This window comes from Daucus carota, chromosome 7 (genome assembly GCF_001625215.2).
Source record: "Daucus carota subsp. sativus chromosome 7, DH1 v3.0, whole genome shotgun sequence".
Classification (NCBI taxonomy): Eukaryota; Viridiplantae; Streptophyta; class Magnoliopsida; order Apiales; family Apiaceae; genus Daucus; species Daucus carota.
Genome location: NC_030387.2, coordinates 23,674,553 through 23,693,195, shown reverse-complemented (window position 1 = coordinate 23,693,195; position 18,643 = coordinate 23,674,553). Strand labels below are relative to the sequence as shown.

General features: G+C 35.7%; 1 protein-coding gene across 1 annotated transcript; it reads left to right on the top strand.

Annotated features, from left to right (window-relative positions):
* The first annotated feature begins 1,957 nt into the window (after positions 1-1,957).
* LOC108196376 (methylthioribose-1-phosphate isomerase) lies at positions 1,958-18,232 on the top strand. Its single transcript, XM_017363638.2, has 9 exons — positions 1,958-2,200; positions 2,308-2,363; positions 2,642-2,800; positions 2,939-3,038; positions 3,175-3,317; positions 3,464-3,569; positions 16,649-16,787; positions 16,887-17,155; positions 17,962-18,232. Exons 1-9 carry the CDS (start codon positions 2,129-2,131, stop codon positions 18,034-18,036), a joined length of 1,119 nt encoding a protein of 372 aa, XP_017219127.1. The 5' UTR covers positions 1,958-2,128; the 3' UTR covers positions 18,037-18,232.
* Positions 18,233-18,643: the final 411 nt, after the last annotated feature.

Sequence of the window (18,643 nt, the reverse complement as noted above, 5' to 3'; positions counted from 1 at the left end):
AAGACAATCAAGATATCTGAGACGAACATCCGTCCACTGGAAGAAGTTCATTTATATGTTCAAGCCTCAGTGATGAATAAAACTCAATCAATTTCTGCTATCAAAGATTGGCTGACGATCAAGTTTCAAAGACCAGAAGATTCCAGTATATCCATTTTGATTATTCATAATCACATTTATCGAAGCAACATCAAACCCGGAATGACTGATCAAGTATATTATCAAGCAAAAGGATTCAAGGAATTATTTCAGTTCGAGTCGTTCGTGAACCAGACCAGTGCATAGGACGTCAGGACGTACGAAATTACTCAGTGGATTCAATCAACGAATTACTGATCAAGACAATCGAGATGTTCCAGAAAGCGTCTTCATAGAATTGGAATTAAATATATATATATATATATATATATATATATTTATATGTGTTATTAATTGATAATTACTTGAATAGAAATTAATTCAAGTAATTAATAAATCAATTAACAACACATATACATATACATATATACTACTGGCGCAAGTTTGGGTGACTTAGGATGTTTTCTAAGTCATGAACATAGATCCAATGCTCACTGTGGCGCAAGTTAAAGTCAAGCGCAACCTTTGACTATTCATACTTGTCGGTATATAGGTACCTTCTTATTAAATATTCATATTTTAGTCATATAATGTGTTTTTGAACATTATTAAAAATTTATATTTTGACTGTAAATTAATTATTCAATTGTAAATGTTTGATGATATAATTAATTAAATAGCCATTAATAATCAACATATTATTTAGAAATCTGGGTCATGTTCAGATTATGACCCTTAGCCAAAAAACTCTTGGAACCCTTGACCTTATTTCTAGTATTATTAGGGTTCTGCAGCGGAACTGCACATGCAAAAACGTCGTGTTTATGTATTATATTTTGAAATTATTTTTGAGCACACAACGATGCAAAAAAACATATATTCAGATTAAGGTTCTGAAAATTTATTTAAAATTTAGGGTTCTGCAACAGAATTTTAATGGTTCTAAGGTTCTATTGGTTCTCTGTTGAGCGCGACTCTAATATATTATTCCCTCTGTTTTTTATTATTTGACGCTTTGACTTTTGACACACACTTTTAAATCCTTTGACCAGGTAATTAAAACTATTATTTTTATTTTATTTTTTCTGATTAAAAATCTTTAATCAAAATTTTAATTAACAAAAAAAATCAGTCAAAGATAATATTTTTAACTACCCAGTCAAAATACTTTGTATGAGTTAAAAGTCAAAGCGTCAAATAAACAAAAAAGAGAGAGCAGATATAATTATATATACTAATCATAAGCTATTAATTATATGTGTTAAGTATATATATTAATAATGCATATTAATTAAATCATTAAGTGCAAGCTATTAAATATTTGTTTTAATGAAATAGAGGGTTAAGGAGTAATTTCATATGAGGATTAAAATGTTGATGGGCTATTATATATAAAATAAATTGATTATCGGCCCCCTTTTATATATTCGGTTAAAATTGAATAATATTATAATTTGCTCAGAGTATAGAATCAAAAATAGAAATAATAATAATTTTCACCCCACCAAAAAATCAAAATTGTGAGGTCGTTAATGTAAATTTATTTGGAAAAATTAAATTTTGAGTAAAGTGATAATTAAATATATGTTTTTGTTTAAGGAATACCATAAGTTACTCCCTGCGTCCCAGCCAATTCTTTACGTTTGGTTTGGGCAATTTTTAATGAATAAAAGAGAGATAGTGGAGTAAAAGTAGTGTGAAAAGGGAGTAAAAGTAGTGTGAAAAGGGATGAAAAGTTGGGAAGTGATGGGACCCATTGACTATTTTTGGTAAGTTTTGGAATGTAAAGAATTGGATGAAACATCCAAAAAGGAAACTGTAAAGAACCTGGTGGGACGGAGGGAGTATTTGTCAGAAGAAAAATTATGATGAGACCGGATAAAGATGGGACTCGGAATAAGAATAAAGAAAAAGCAAAAAGAAAAGAGGCAACACGGCGGCGCGTAACAATTACGTGTTGTCGGCGACGAGACCCAATAGCACTCGATTCTATCCCTCCGCGCGTAGATAAATTGTAGTGTGTTCTCAATCCGAAATACTAGAAACGAAAATGGAAGCAGAATCCTCCAATTCTCTGCAGTCTATTCGTTACAAACGTGGGCGTCTTCAGTTACTTGATCAGGTAAGTCTTGTTACTCTCTGTTCTGTTGTGCTTGTGCATGTATGTGTTTTGCTCCTCTTGCTTTCTCTAACATTCTGTATGTATCTCATCTCTTTCTTATTTACCAGAGAAGACTTCCACTTGAAACTCTTTATTTGGATATTCATGGTGCCACTGATGGATGGTAATTTTTCAATAAGCTTTGTCACTTGTGCTTATACTTTTTAAATTTGCAGTCTTATTACACTATAATGGAAACATCCCACAAAGCACGAGCAAATAACTAATGTATACCGATTTGCTACCACTTTTGGGCGTGGCTTGTTGAGTCCGGTATGCTTGTTGAGTCCGGTATGCATCTAGTTGTGGCCTGTGGGTTTGGGATGTTATAATAATCATATGTTTGTTCTTTAATGGACAATTTGTATTTTGTACAATATTTAATATTCTGTATTAAATCAGGGAAGCAATAAGAGATATGGTGGTTCGTGGAGCACCTGCAATTGCTATTGCTGCTGCCCTATCTTTAGCAGTAGAAGTATCTGCTTTGGATTCTTTTAATGGCTCTGCTGCTGATGCAGCATCTTTTCTGTCTAACAAGCTGGACTATCTGGTCTCGAGGTAATAAACTTGGACACGCATTATCGTTTAGCCCATAGGTAGCGGGTTTTAGTTCTAGTGAAGCATTCTAGTCTGTAGACAATGGTGCAGAGATAGAGTTTTTCGGACTAGACCTGAAATTTAACGTGTTTTTTTTAGCCGACCAACAGCAGTGAATCTATCAGATGCAGCGACTAAGCTTAAAGAGATCGTAATGAAGGCTGCTTCCTCTGCTTCAGAAGCCAAAGCCGTTTTTCAGGTATTTCTTCTTCTGATGAATGTTATGAAATATAAATAATCTACTTTATTCTTTATACATATAGTTTAAGGTCTACTGAGAGATTGGATAAGAATAAGATCCTGTTTCTCTCAAATACAAACTTCTGTCTGCATAGGCGTACATTGAAGCTTCTGAGGTTATGCTGGAGGATGATGTTGCTTCCAATAAAGCAATTGGATCATATGGAGCTAGTTTTATTGTTCAGCACCTCAAAGATTCTAAGAAGGTCTCTGTTCTTACTCATTGCAACACTGGAAGGTATCCCTCCTCTATCTCTCTTCATCATGTATCGCAGTCATCTATATCATGATAACTTATATTTTAGATAGCCAATGTGCAGGAATTATTTTACAGGGTTTAAGCATCTAGTATTTATCTATTCTAATTGCTAATTGCGTTTACAGTCTTGCAACAGCTGGCTATGGGACTGCCTTAGGCGTGATTCGATCACTTCATGCAGATGGATTATTAGAAAGTGCATATTGTACAGAAACCCGCCCCTTTAATCAAGTAAGTCCAGAGCACGTATAAACTTGATCATCTGCATTGTGGAGGAATAATGTGGAAATCCATTTCCCCACTCGACTATGTTACTCCAACTCTTTTGTTTTAGTTTCCGTACCCGTGTCAGACACTTGGACATCCGGACACAACACTTATTCTCATGTCGGATCCTTTGACTGAAATGTGTACACTTTGTCCAACTTTTAAAAATAGATATGACTTAAATTAATGATTCAAAATATAAATATGAGAAGAAAAGAAGAAGAATGTGATATAAGTAGACAAGATGCCTCATTTGCATAGCACTTTACAGAACGATGTTTAATCTTAGTTCTAATGTTTTTTTGTTAAGATGTATTATTCACCATACTTGTTTATTAGTATATTGCATCGTATCCCCATATCCGTGTCCAAAAATTGGACAGCGTCCCTGTGCCCCCAAATTTAAGATTTTTTGAGTCTGACACCCGGATGTGTGTTGTGTTTGATACTCTGTACCCAAGTCATGTACCCAAGTCAGAGTAACACACTCTTACTGTTAGTCGTTAGAATATTCTATGTAATTATTTTATTCTGGTGTTGCTATTCCAGAACTTATCCCTTATGCAAATTGGTATACATGTGCAACCTCTTTTCTCCTTTTAAAATTTCTTCTTGAATATTAGAGAACATTCTGTGTAAGTTTTTATCATTATCACAATCTAAGCAGCTGCATGGTTCAGTTAAGCATATAAACGACGTCTCCCTGCTCCTAGTTATCTGATAGCAGCAATGAGATACCAGTTATAATAACTTAAGAGTGCCAGTGCAACTGAAAATATAAGCCTTTTCATAAAAATGCTTGCTTCTTTTATAATTAGTTCCGTGTGAATTCAGAATGTGTATATTCTGTTATATTATTATCACATTCCTAGCAGCTGTATTGACTAAGCAAATGTGTGTCAAGTGTCTCCCCTTCATTTTTCATTTTATAAGAGAAATCGTGTATCATTATGCATGAGAAAGAAATGAACAGTAACATTATCATCAAGTTATAATATGTGCGAAAAGTAAAACGATAATATCTCGAGAGATAAATAAATATATCCAACCATCACGATAGTATGCAGTAACAATACATCAAAATGAGCTAAAGTATTATCAAGTGGGTACATAATCATCATCATCCTACTATAATCATATCTAGTGAAATCAACATATCTAGAGTCAAATAAGCTCGAGATCGCAACAAAATAAAGTAAAATATGCAATCTCATTGGTCGTCACGTAGTCATCTCCCACTATACATACGTCAGTGACGGTGCAGTCAAATATACTCCCAAAAGATAGAGATGCGCAGTCGTGGATATATGCCATCTCTCAGAAGCAAAAGTACCATGCACAGTCTGTCGATCAATGTGGACGGAACATCTCATCCACCCGGCTCATAAACTGTAGTCTAGTCTGCTCAACCAAAGTGGCAACAACTCCCTGATCTACAGTCCCAGTACTGCTCGAAGGTAACTCGGCAATGGCAGTGTGTAATCCTATAATCACGGAGGTAGTGGTCTAACGTACCACCTCAATAATCTCACTCCCTCCTCAGAAATAGTAGCAACAGGCCTAGAGTTCACAATTATCCTCAGCAATGTATCCCGAGTCTCAAAGATCTCTCTATATCTAGCATATAGCTCATCATACATTAACCTCGGCTCCTCAAACAGAAAAGCGAGTATAGTGGCAATCGGGTCCTCCATCTGTCCCATTGTAGTCACAGGGAAGGGTGCGAACAATTCTCCCAAATCGGAGGTAGCAAAAGATACCGGTATAGTGGGGACTGGCGGAGCGGTGTCACATACAGGGGTCTCAGTACCCGATGACCCTAACATGGGTGAGATGGCAGCTAAAGGTACATGGGTCTCTGGCTCAATGGTGGCATAGATGGGTGATGGCATCTGCTCAGTGGTGGCCCCTATCACAGCAGGAGTCAATGTCTTGTAGTCTGTCAAGGCAACATTTGACACACTAGGGATCAAGGCAGTGATCTTAGGTAATGTAGGGTGGAAGTGCCTATCTAAATCAACCATAATATAGTCATCCTCTCTCACAGTAGTATGTACCGGCAAAGGAGTAGTCAAAGGTGCCGAAAGTGTGGGCACTTGGGTCAGCTCAGGAAGGGTAGCATATACTGAAGTCACGGGCTCCTCCATACCCAAAGTAGTGTCAACAGGATCCACAGCCTCAGTCCTAACTCGAGATGGAACAGTCAAATCAATCATAACAGGTGGTGATCAATGCGGTGGTGGAAGAACCTGGATGGACGAGTCCTCTCCATGTACTCCTCAGTATGATCAGTGTCAGAATTAGAATCCACGACCTCCCAAGGATGGTGTGTAGTGGATCGGTCTCGTGTAGAGTTGGTTACAGAACCAGGTTATTATTACTAGGAACGAAAGCCCTAGGAATATAACCTGGCTCTGATACCAACTCTACACGAGACCGATCCCCTACACCCTATCCTCGGGAGGTCGTGGATTTTAGTTCTAACACTGATCCTACTGAGGAGTACATGGAGAGTAAGGACTCTTCAATCCAGGTTCTTCCACCACCGCCTAGATCACCACCAGTTATGATTGATTTGATTGTTTCATCTCCAGTTAGGACTAAGACTGTGGACCCTGTTGACACTACTTTGGTTATGGAGGAGCCCGTGACTTCAGTATATGATACCCTTCCTGAGCTGACCCAGGTGCCCACACCTTCGGCACCGTTGACTACTCCTATGCCGAAACTTACTACTGTGGGAGAGGATGACTATATTATGATTGATTTGGATAGGCACTTCCACCCTACATTACCTGAGATCACTGCCTTGATCCCTAGTGTGCCAGATTTTGCCTTGCTAGAGTACGAGACAGTGACTCCTGCTGTGATAGGGGCCACCATTGAGCAGATGCCATCACCTATCCATGCCACCATTGTGCCAGAGAACCATGTACCTTTGGCTGCCATCTCATCCATGTTGGGGTCATCGGGTACTGAGACCCCTATATGTGACACGCTCCGTCAGTGCCCACTATACCGGTATCTTTTGCTACCTCGGGTTTGGGAGAATTGTTCGCACCCTTTCCTGTGACTACAATGGGATAGATGGAGGACCCGATTGCCACTATATCTGCTTTTCTGTTCCAGGAGCCGAGGTTGATGTATCATGGGCTATATGCTAGATAAAGAGAGATCTTTGAGACCCGGGATGCATTGCTGAGGATGATTGTGACCTCGAGGCCTGTTGCTACCGTTTCTGAGGAGGGTCTTGTTAGGAGGAGTGATATTATTGAGGTGGTGTATCAGACCGCTACCTTCGTGATTACAGACTGCTATTGTCGAGTTACCTTCGAGCAGCAGCGGGGCTGTAGATCAGGGAGCTGTTGCTACTTTGGTTGAGCAGACCAGACTACAGTTTATGAGCCGGGTGGATGAGATGTTTCGTCCACATTGATCGACAGACTGTAGATAGTACTTTTGCTTTTGAGAGATGGCATATATCCACGACTGCGCATCTCTATCTTTTGGGAGTATATATGACTGCATCGTGATTGAGTATGTATAGTGGGGGATGACTACGTGACGACCGATGAGATTGCATATTTTACTTTTTTTTGTTGCGATCTCGAGCTTATTTGACTCTAGATAGGTTGATTTCACTAGATATGATTGTAGTAGTATGATTATGTACCCACTTGATAATACTTTGGGTCATTTTGATGTATTCGTGATGGTTGGATATATTTTTCAGTAATATATATATATATATATATATGTATGTATATCTGTACTTACGGTGACACTAAAGTAATGATTTCCGACCATAAAAGAGTTTTAGAAACGTTTATATATATATATATATATATATATATTTCCAGAAAAGAGTATGTATCTTCTATTATATATATTATATACTTATATATAATAAGCGTAAGGAGAATAATTTGGTTGTATGGTAGTGTTACTATCAAAAGCTTTTATCTGTTGGATCATATACATGACAAATAAGTACCGTTAGATTAAAAAAAATAGTTCTTTTCCTGTAAGGCAACTGATATCTGCTTGCAAATTAATAATTCTTTTTCTTAGTCTAAAACAAATTCTTGTTTTTACATGTTTATGATTTCTTTTATAATTCAAAATAAATTTATTACTACCAATTTTAATTTTAAAACATATAAATCCCACAGTTACAAAATCACTTTTATCTAATTTTTTTCCTAAACAAAATAATATTTTGTACAATAATAAATTTAATAAACCGGATTTAATCCCCACATAACAAATAGTTAATATCATAAATCTTTTTAATTCAAAAAATTCGAAAATAAAATAATAAATAGTTAATATCACAAAATTATTTTAATAAAAAAATTTCTAAACATAATCAAATTTGGTAAAAAAAAATTATTACTTGACTGACACATATGGGAAAATGCCTAGCTTGGCTAAGCTGGAAAATATAAAAGGATATTGACCTTAAAGATGGAAGTTCGGATTAACAAATGTAATAACGGATGTGGGATACGAACACAACCACTTTTTCTTAGTCTAGAACAAATTTTGTATTTTGCTTGCATGTTTACGATTCATTTTCTCAATACAAACAAATTATGAATAGCAATTTTATTTTTAAAACCATATAAACTTTTTGAAAATAAATAAATTAAATTAAATATCATAGTTCTAATTTAAAACTCATTCATAAATATAATCTATTTGGAATTGATGTCACAAATATAGAACCATGCCATACAAATACATACCAACAAAAAACATTAAGAGAAAGAAGTGAAAATACCGTAACTAGAGTTGATACTATATATACTAAATTATCTCATACAAATACAAATCAACCAATCAACCAAAAATATTATATAGCAAAATTTTCAACATCTATTGCTAGACCAAAATCTTCCAAACATAAAACTGACCAACATCTTGAACATAAATCACTCGACATCAGGCTCACCAACTTTCCTCCTCATCTTTGTAAAAATCATTATGTAGAATTTTGTTAATATCAAAATATGAATGTGTCAAAGAGATAAAAAACAAGCATACGATATTTCATGAAGAATATATCAAAGATATACAAGATGATCAATCATAATGCTATTATACAAGCACGAAGTCAAAAATCAAAAATAAGGCGTGGCCTTGTGCATTCTAAATACATTAAAAATAAAATCTTATAAAATAATAAAAAAGGTCTTGTGCATTGCACGAGTTATAAGCTAATATATATATATATATATATATATATATATATATATATATATATATATATATATATATATATATATATATAGGCTCATGATCAAATAGAAACCACTCTTAAAATAAAAACTAGAAACCAGTTTCCTACCACTATTTATAACTATGGGTATCACTAATTTATACTGCACTAATCACTGTTTTTTATACAGCATGTAAAATGCGATTTTTATTATCAAAATTGAGAAAATCTACTTATCTAAATTAGTGATAATCGATTATAGATGATTAATTTCATCCGTAGGAAGGTTCTTGGTGGTAAGAATCCGCAAGAGAAATTGTATGATGATGGTAAGTAGTCGTTAGTTTTGTAAGTTATGATGGAAAGTGTATGTGACTATTGGTGATGATAGACAATGGTGGCAAGTCATAGAATCGTTTGGTAATGGTGGTAAGAGGTCCATTATTACGATTTGGGTGAAGATGATGGGCATATACATTGCATATATGTGTATATATATATTTATATTCGCGAGATATGCTATATATAAATTAGTGATATGTTATGTACAAATTAGTGATTTTTGTAGTTAAAAATAGTGATACAAAACTCTCCAGAAACTGGTTCTTAGTTTTTAGGCTAATTTGGTTTCTATTGGAGTAGGACTATATATATATATATATATTCACAAACACCAAAATAATTATTTTGAGTATAAAAGAAGGAAGCTTTGGTTTCAAAACATATATTTTCTATTATATAAATATGTGTGTGTGTGTGTAACTATATATTGTCATGTATTATGTTCCATGCTTATTAAGTCGACAAGTCGAGCCTCGGCGCCCGGACACCTTGGAATCGACTAGTTGACAAGTCGCCCGACTAGTCGAAATAAGTCGACAAGTCGTGATATACATATACATATATATATATATATATATATATATATATATATATATATATATAGTAAAGATTATATAATATAGATAAAAACACATCATTCAATATTTCAAATAGGAAAGAGACAATAAGTTCAAATACCAAAAGTTAAGCATCCCTAAGCAAATAAAAACATAATTGATGAGTGAAATAAACTAATCAAGCATGAAATCTTCATCTCCCTCTTGAGTATTCCTCAAGGATGGATCGGGAGGAACACCATAGTCATCTTCCACCTCCATATCATCAATAGGAGTATGGTCTTCATCTTCCCCCCATCCATCATCATCATCATCATCATCATGTAGTGTCAAACTAGTGCCACGTCGAGTGTAGGTACGCATATCACTAGTTGAACCACCTTTAGCTTTTATTGGTAAAGTGCGTCCCTCAAGTCCTTGTGAGGCACCCGAAGCTATATCCACTGCACTCCAAAACCTATCCTCAATATCATTCATCCAATCATTAGTCCACTCCAAGTCTTCAAATATTAGTGGATTATATTTTTCTCCAAGTTCACGCATCTTTTTGAATCGGAAATCAATCTTCTAGTTGTATTGAACATACACCAAATCATTTAAACGTTGATGTTCCAACCTATTCCTCTTCTTTGTATGTATCTAAGTTGATCAAATATAAAAATTAATTAGATAACAATAATAACAATAACAATAATAATAATAATAATAATAATAATAATAATAATAATAATAATAATAAAAGTGTAGGCATGTACGAATTCAAATGTACTCCAATTCCGTTCACAACCGGAAGATGAACAACATAAACCAACAATACGCTTTGCAAATGATTGAAGCTCAACTGCACGACCTCCATAAGCATCCCACCAATCAACTAATATAAAAATAAAAATAATACTAATAAGTCAACTAATATAAAAATAAAAATAATACTAATAAGTAATAAGAATATATAAATAGCTAATACGGAAGTAAGACTAACACAAGTGAGCTTACTAGGACTTTTTTCCTTTCGGTGCTCAATTGCCATCTCTCTAGCGAATCCTCTGATTGTATTTTTGTAGTCATCCGCGGAGTTACTTATAAGGTTCCTTGTAGTCCGATCCTTAACCATCTTCTCAAGTACATCATTAAAGTCTTCTCTTATCCGGGAGGCACATGAAGGAGTCCTTTCAACTATGTCAAAGTACTTCCCGGGATTAAGAAACAAGGCCGCCCCATACAAAGGTTTCCCCATTTGTGTATTCTAACGGTCATCAATAATTTTCAATACTTTGTTTCGAAGTTGCGTTTTTGGACCAACAAATGCTTTTGTAAATTGGACTCTTGCATAATCCATAGCAGCTGCAACCTCTGCGAGAGCAGGCCTTTTGATCACCATCTGCAATTCGCAAAACTTGAAGTGGCTGTGATGCATTCAAGCAATCCTCTAAACCTTCCCAAAAGGCTATTGAGAATACAATCTCATAAACTCTCCCATTTTCTGTTTTTGATAGCTTTGACACAATCCAATATTCTGACCCAAACAATTTGCGCAAGGCCGGCCTAAGCTTGTGCAAGCGTTGTAATGTAGGAAAAGCAGTGGCAAACCTTGTAGCTCCAGTTCTCACTAAATCCATCCCATTAGTGTGCTCCCTCATTGCGATAACTTTTTTTCATTAAATATGAATAAAAAATAATTAAATTGGACTTACGAAATAAATAAAATGTTATAAGTAAAATAAAATTAGAATTTAATTTTTCAAAATAAAGATGAAAAAAATATGAATAAAAATTAATTAATATTAAATAAAAAATAATTATTAAAACGTTTTTTTAATATAATACTAATTAATAAAACTGGATAAAAAATATATACCTTTTTCACGAAAAAAAAATTAAAAAATAAATATTAAAACGTTTTAAGTAAAAATGAAATTTAGAATTAATTTTGTAAGATAAAAGATAAAATAAAATCAAGAAAACAATCACATGTACTACTTGTACAGTACAACTGTACTGCACACGTTATACACACATACGGTCGCGTGTGTATATACAACGCTAACACTAAGAATGAAAAACAGACAGAAGAGAGAGAGGAGAAGACGAGAAGAGAGGAGGGGAGAGAGAGAGGAGAGAGAGAGAGAAGAAAGAGAGGAGAGAGATGATGGCTTACCAGATTCGCGGCGCCGCTGATGAGCTCCCAGGTAATTCCCAACTGATTTTTTCAAACAACAGGAGGCGTGCTTCAAGTCTCAACGTAAGTAGGTTAAAAATGGGTCGGGTTAACTCTTATTGGGCCGGGTCAGTACTGGTCGGGTCGGGTTTGACCCACGACCGACTTTTCTTCTCAGTCGCCCAACGTGTAATACAAAACGACTCCCCGACTAGTCGACGACTAGTCGTCGACTCAATAAGCATGTTATGTTCTGATCAATATAAGAAAAAGGGATTTAATCTATTTAACTTTATATAATTGATGTATATAGAAACACTTATACACTTGCCTTTATATGTCAATGTAAGCATGTATGTGCGTGATTTTATGGATAAATACACGCACCTTTTACACAGAGTCTTGAGTATTTTGGACTTGATTGGAATTCTCTTGTATATATATAGTTGATGTGATATTAACTGCCTGTCTAAATTGTTTGAATTCTAGAAAGAGTGGACAAAGAAAGTTGCCACCAAGGAGACTACGATCCCGAATTAACCGTGTCCCAACCCCCGAGGAAGAACAAAGTGAGAATGTGCGGACCCAACAACCAAGCCAAGAAAAAAACCCTGAAGGAGAACCTCATAGAAATGATAATGACCCGACAGCAATTCTACTTTAGTTTCTACAACAACACATTCAAAACCCTACACCTGAGCCCGGAGGACCCCAGAAGGACGGCCCAACCCTACTGTTACATTTAAATCTTTCAAGACGCTGAATCCCCCTTAATTTAAGGGAAATACCGACCCTGTAGAAGCTCGACTGTGGCTTAGGGAAATCGAGAAGTACTTTGAAACATGGTTGTCACGTCGGTAAGTCGAAGCGAGTCGATGGACCTTCGACTAGTTGACTAGTCGATTAGTCGTAGACTAGTCGCAGACTAGTCGGCAAAAAATAATATATTATTATATATTGAATATAATATATATACATTATGTAATTCAGGTTTCCCAAGTTCTGACACCTTCACAATATTATATTCCAGAATCTAAGGAATTAAAGATCGAACACGTGAAGAGAATGACGGAAAAGTGGAAAGAGTTAACAAATAACAACAAAGCAAAGTACTTCTGATCATGTAAAATATGTAACAATTAACAAATTAACAATTGTGTGATACTGTGATGTGTTGTAATTTGTAATTAAGTATGGTACTGGTAGTGCAGTGCACAACAAAATTATACAGAAATAATATATACAGAATTATTTATGCACAATGCAGATTACAAATAAACAGAGCAAAAGCAATAATCTGTAGAATAAAGAGCAGAAATCTGCATAAGTGCAGAACAAACAGTAACAGAAATCAAACTGCGGAGTGCAGAAATTAGAAATACAGAATGCAAGAAACACATAACCAGAAACCATTAACATATCAGTAAACACATTCTGCTGGAAAGTGGAAACAATAAGAAGTCGGCAATAAAAAAAGTCAAAATGCTCAATCTGTAGCTGAAATAGTCGACTAGTCGACCGCTTAGTCGACTAGTCGACTGACTAGTCGACCAGGCGACCGAAATATCGACATTCAGCTAATCGAAATGTTGAGTCGACATCCCTTCATCGCTTAATCGACTAGTCGCCGACTAGTCGCGACTAGTCGACCGACATGACAACCATGCTTTGAAATACTAGGAGTGGAAGAAGATAAGAAGACGATATTTGCGGTTTTATGCTCAAGGGTGAAGCCAACTACCGGTGGGAAGCTAAGAGAGGAATGGAGATTGGAGGGCACCACAACAATACCATGGGCACGATTCACTCATTTATTCCTTGAAAAGTATTACCTGAAGCACTTGGAGAAACAGATGGAGATGAAGTTTTTGGAAGTTAAGCTAGGAAATATGACGGTGGCAGAATATGAGAATAAGTTTTTTCGGAGCTATCTCGGTTTGTACCCATCATGTAGACACAGAAGAGAAAAGAGCATGGCGATTCCAGCAAGCGTTGAAACCCTGGATTCAGAATAGAGTGTCTATACTGGAGATCACAAGTTATGCGACTATGGTACAAAAGGCAACAATTGTGGAAAATGGAACTGAGCTGTACTCTAAGGATAAAGGTGGAACAAAGAGAAAGTTTTCAGGAGAAGGTAGTGGAAGGAGGTTTGATGGTAACAAAGGGAAGAAAGTGTTTGTGAAGAGAGACGGTCAAAAGGGCAATAACCAAAGGTTTGTGAACCGGAATAATCGTGATGGAGGAGCTAGATACCGATCCCTTCAGACAGCCAACATAATCCAAAGAAGGCCCACATTATCCGAATGTAAGACTTGTGGACGGAAACACGGAGGTCAGTGTAGTTTGAGAATGTTGTTTGCTTTGTGTGGGGAAAGTAGGGGCATTATGCATCTGGATGTAAGGAGAATGGACTTGCGTGTTTCTCATGTGGAAGAAGGGGCATTACATGAAAGATTGCCGACAAGCAAGTAAGGAAAGCGCAACCCCAAGACTCATGGCACCCCCACCAAAGAACAACAACGAGAATAACAACACCACTGCTGGTAGCAAGCCCACTGGCCGTACTTTCAATATGTCCATCAAGGATGCTATCGTGGACAATGATGTGATTTCAGGTACGCTCTTAGTAAATTTTGTGAATGCTTGTGTATTAGTTGATTCGGGACTATGAGGTTGTGTATTGATTATCGAGAGCTGAACAAGTTGACCATTGAGAATAAGTACCCCTTACCCCATATTGACGATTTATTTGATCAATTGAAGGGAGATTCTTGCTTTTCAAAGATTGATTTGAGGTCAGGTTATCACCAGTTGAAAATTAGGGAGGAGGATGTTCCCAAGACAACATTTAGAACCAGATACGGACACTACGAGTCATTTTACATAAAAAACTTATTCAACACACCCAATAAAAATTTATTAATCCTACGCTTTATCAAGGTCTATCTTAATTGAAAAATACATATTATTCTAATATAGTTTTATTTTCACAATAAAATTAAATATTAAAATAAACATTATAAAATAACAAATATTTTAAGTTACTCGTGCATGGCACGGGTTACAAGCTAGTTCTAATATATATATATATATATATATATATATATATATATATATAGGCAAGTGCTCAAATACAAACTTCTAATAGCACAAACGTACAAACAATCACTGAATGTTGTGAACAGAATCACTAAACTCCTTATTGGTCGGTGATTATCTTCCATTCACATCTATCCAACCCATCTACTATCTACTACTACCAGACCACTGCCACCCAAGGTTGCCTCACCTACCCCGTCACCGCCAATCCTCGACGACGCCCCCGTCGCCACACCCACCCCAACACCATCACCGCTCCACCTTATACAGTTCTGAATAAATTAATTATTGCCCCCTCTACTGTATTTTATCGGTAAAATCGGTGGTGTTCAGAACCAGTGACGATGGCCGGAATGAATGGTCTTGGTGATTGGAGGTGATAGTGGTGGCGGTGGTGATCGGATGTGTGTATGTATTTGTTGAATTAAACACTAATAATCACTAAATATTATTGTCATAATCACTGGTTTGTATGTTTGTACCTTAAGGAGTTTGTACAGGAGCATATGTGTGTGTGTGTGTGTGTGTATTTATAGAGTGTTACTCTAGTGAGAACCCTTAAATTGAGAACTAAATGAGAATCATGTCGAAACATAGCACATATGGTAGGTATGCAAACTGATCGTCAAGAAATGAAGAAAAATACAGTGAAATCAGATTTCAAAAAAAAGTCGCGGATTGACGGGAAAAATCAAATTAAAAACAGCAGGGATTAGGTGGGGTTGTGTGTGTGAGGGTGTATTGTATTTGTGTGTGTTGCCCCTGGCGGGGCCGTTAGATTAGATTGAATATATGGCTAAGATTGGATCTCATATCTCACATTAGTGTATAGTTCTCATTCGAGCACTTGCACACACACACACACACACACATATATATAGACACACACACACACATACATACATATATATATAGGAATTGGGTTAGTCATTAATGGGAAGAATAATGATATGAAATCTGAAGGGGTATAGAGGAAATGATTTACGTGCTGATAGGAAATGAAGTTCCCGGTCTAAACAACCAAATCTGTGATCAAACAGTGACACATGGATTGAGGCTCGGTCACTTTGATTCCTGTTGTTAACCCGGCTTATTAGTGATGAACCATATTCCCCCTTGGTGCATATGGATGCAAGTAATCAACCACGTAAAATCCGTTTCTACTTGTCATACACTCACACACACGCTCGGATTGAGGCACTGTACTTTCATTGTAGACATGGAAATTTGTATATACATCTTTCTGCACCTTTTATATTAATGATCTATATTCTATACACTATATAAGGGATGCTACCTTCCACATTAAAGTTTCCCCTCCATTGGAAACTATCATATGGTAAATATAATAATAAGAATTCTGCTAATACCTAGAAATTCTGATGGAAAGTCTAATATTAGTACAAATTTGCACCTCTTTGTAGAATCTCCTTCTTTACAAAGAGTTTCACATTTAAAGATCATTTATCATGCACATTAATGATGTCTTGCAGATTATAACTAGAGTAACCCTATATGGTGTCTAAAAGCTGCATTATTGCATGGTAGTACTTGGTTAAGTATAACAGTCAGCACTCAGCATCTTTGTGATTGTAACCTGCACAATCTTTTGAATTGATTTTGAATTTGAAATCAGAGTTGAGATTTTTGAAAATTATGGCAGGGATCCAGATTAACAGCATTTGAATTGGTGCACGATAATATTCCTGCTACTCTTATAGCAGATTCTGCTGCAGCTGCTTTAATGAAAGCGGGACGAGTCAACGCTGTCATAGTTGGAGCTGATCGAGTGGCTGCCAATGGTACATGAAGCTGCAGATTTTGATGTTTACTCTTTCAATTTTTTAGGATGGTTGAAACTTAAATTATTGTAGGACCTAAAAGTTTGACTTGATTTTCAGGTGACACGGCTAATAAGATTGGGACCTATAGCCTTGCCCTAGGTGCGATGCACCACAACATTCCTTTTTATGTGGCCGCACCCTTGACTTCTATTGATCTTTCACTTGCTTCTGGACAAGACATAGTTATAGAAGAAAGATCTTCCAAAGAATTACTTAATTCGCGTGGTGGACTTGGTGAGCAAGTTGCTGCTTCTGGAATCTCTGTTTGGAACCCTGCTTTTGACATCACCCCAGCTAACCTGATTAGCGGCATCATTACAGAAAAGGTCCTCTCTTCATTTCTTTCTCTCTTGTCCATACAAGGTTAGGGCGGTGGACATGCAATATCAGCATGTCACAGACAGATCATTACTTCTATTACAAAATAAGAGTGAAAGGGTTAATTTCTTTCCAAAGTACTACCAAAGGTCCAGGGTTCTAATCCTATCAAAAATAGCATAATATTAGAAACATTATAGTTAGAAAAAGCTTTATGTATGTACATTATTTGTACTAATAATAATATATAATATTTCAAGCGTTTGATAAACTTATAACTACTTATATTATAATAATTAATTTTTTAAAGAATACAATTTTAGTACATTTTACATTAATATATTAGTGTGTGTGTGTGTGTGTATGTGTGTGTGTGCGCGCGCGCATGTATGTCCGTACATTGTATAGGTTATGAACTTGTATTTACCAAGAGCATCTCCAACCAAACACCAAAATTCTAAATGGTGTAACTTTTGGCGTAATTTAATGAATAGTGTGACACCAAATTTTGGTGTCAAATGTTCATTTGGTGTGATTTTTACCCCATTATAGAGTTTTTCTGAATAACAAGTATACTCACCTTTGTTAACAAAGCAACTATATATCCTATCATAACCCATCAAAACAAATACTTTTGAGAAGTTAAGAGAGAATATATCTTTTTAATACACAGATTTTTTTTGGTTTGGAGTTGATTTTGTGAATGGTGTAATTTCTATAGCACATAGTTTAAACTCTATACCAAAATGGTGTAATTGGTTAGTGATGGTCTAAACACACAAGTTGCTTTAGTTTTCGTTTGTCTCTTGGACAGGGTGTCATAACAAAGACAAAGCTAGATGCTTTTGATATCAAGGGTTACGTGGAGAAGATATGTGGTGGGCACTAAGCATGAAGGCGTGCTTTGTATTGATTTGCAGTGCTGTCTGAACTCAGTCATTTCAGAAGAAATTTTAATTTTGATTCGCAAAGTTGATGTGATTTTCAAATTAACTCTCTTCTTTTTTCTACGACTTGACTGAATTGTTGCAGCGTGATTCTGAGTTTTTTTTATTTATAAAAATTCAAAATATTATACTTTTCAAGTTGAGAGTGGAATGGGTGATATTCAATTTTTATACGTATAAAAACAGTTATTTCTTTTATTGTGAAAGTTTTGATAGAATTTTGTATGTAAAATTGCTGTTCCAAATGGTAATCCCGATTTCTTTTGAACTCAAGGAGATGGTAACTGCACCCCATGTTGCTTTCAAGTTTAACATTACTAAATTGCAAAATGTCATTTTTAATAGTCTTGAGAGTTGAGAGTAAGAGACATAACTCTAATTTTCAGGTGTCTTGAGTACATCCATTGAGCAATTTTATTAATGTGAGGCATGTATATGTCAATAACGTTGTCAGTTAATTTTTTGAGCCACTGTTTCTTAGCTTTATTCATGGTTATAGAGAAGGGAATTGGAACTAATCGGTTGATTGATTAAGATTTATTGGAGATT

Coding starts and splice junctions, on each gene's coding strand:
- LOC108196376 (XM_017363638.2), top strand. CDS start 2,129: ATGGAAGCAGAATCCTCCAATTCTCTGCAGTCTATTCGTTACAAACGT. Junction 2,364..2,641: donor CATGGTGCCACTGATGGATG/GTAATTTTTCAA, acceptor GTATTAAATCAG/GGAAGCAATAAGAGATATGG. Junction 2,801..2,938: donor CTGGACTATCTGGTCTCGAG/GTAATAAACTTG, acceptor TGTTTTTTTTAG/CCGACCAACAGCAGTGAATC.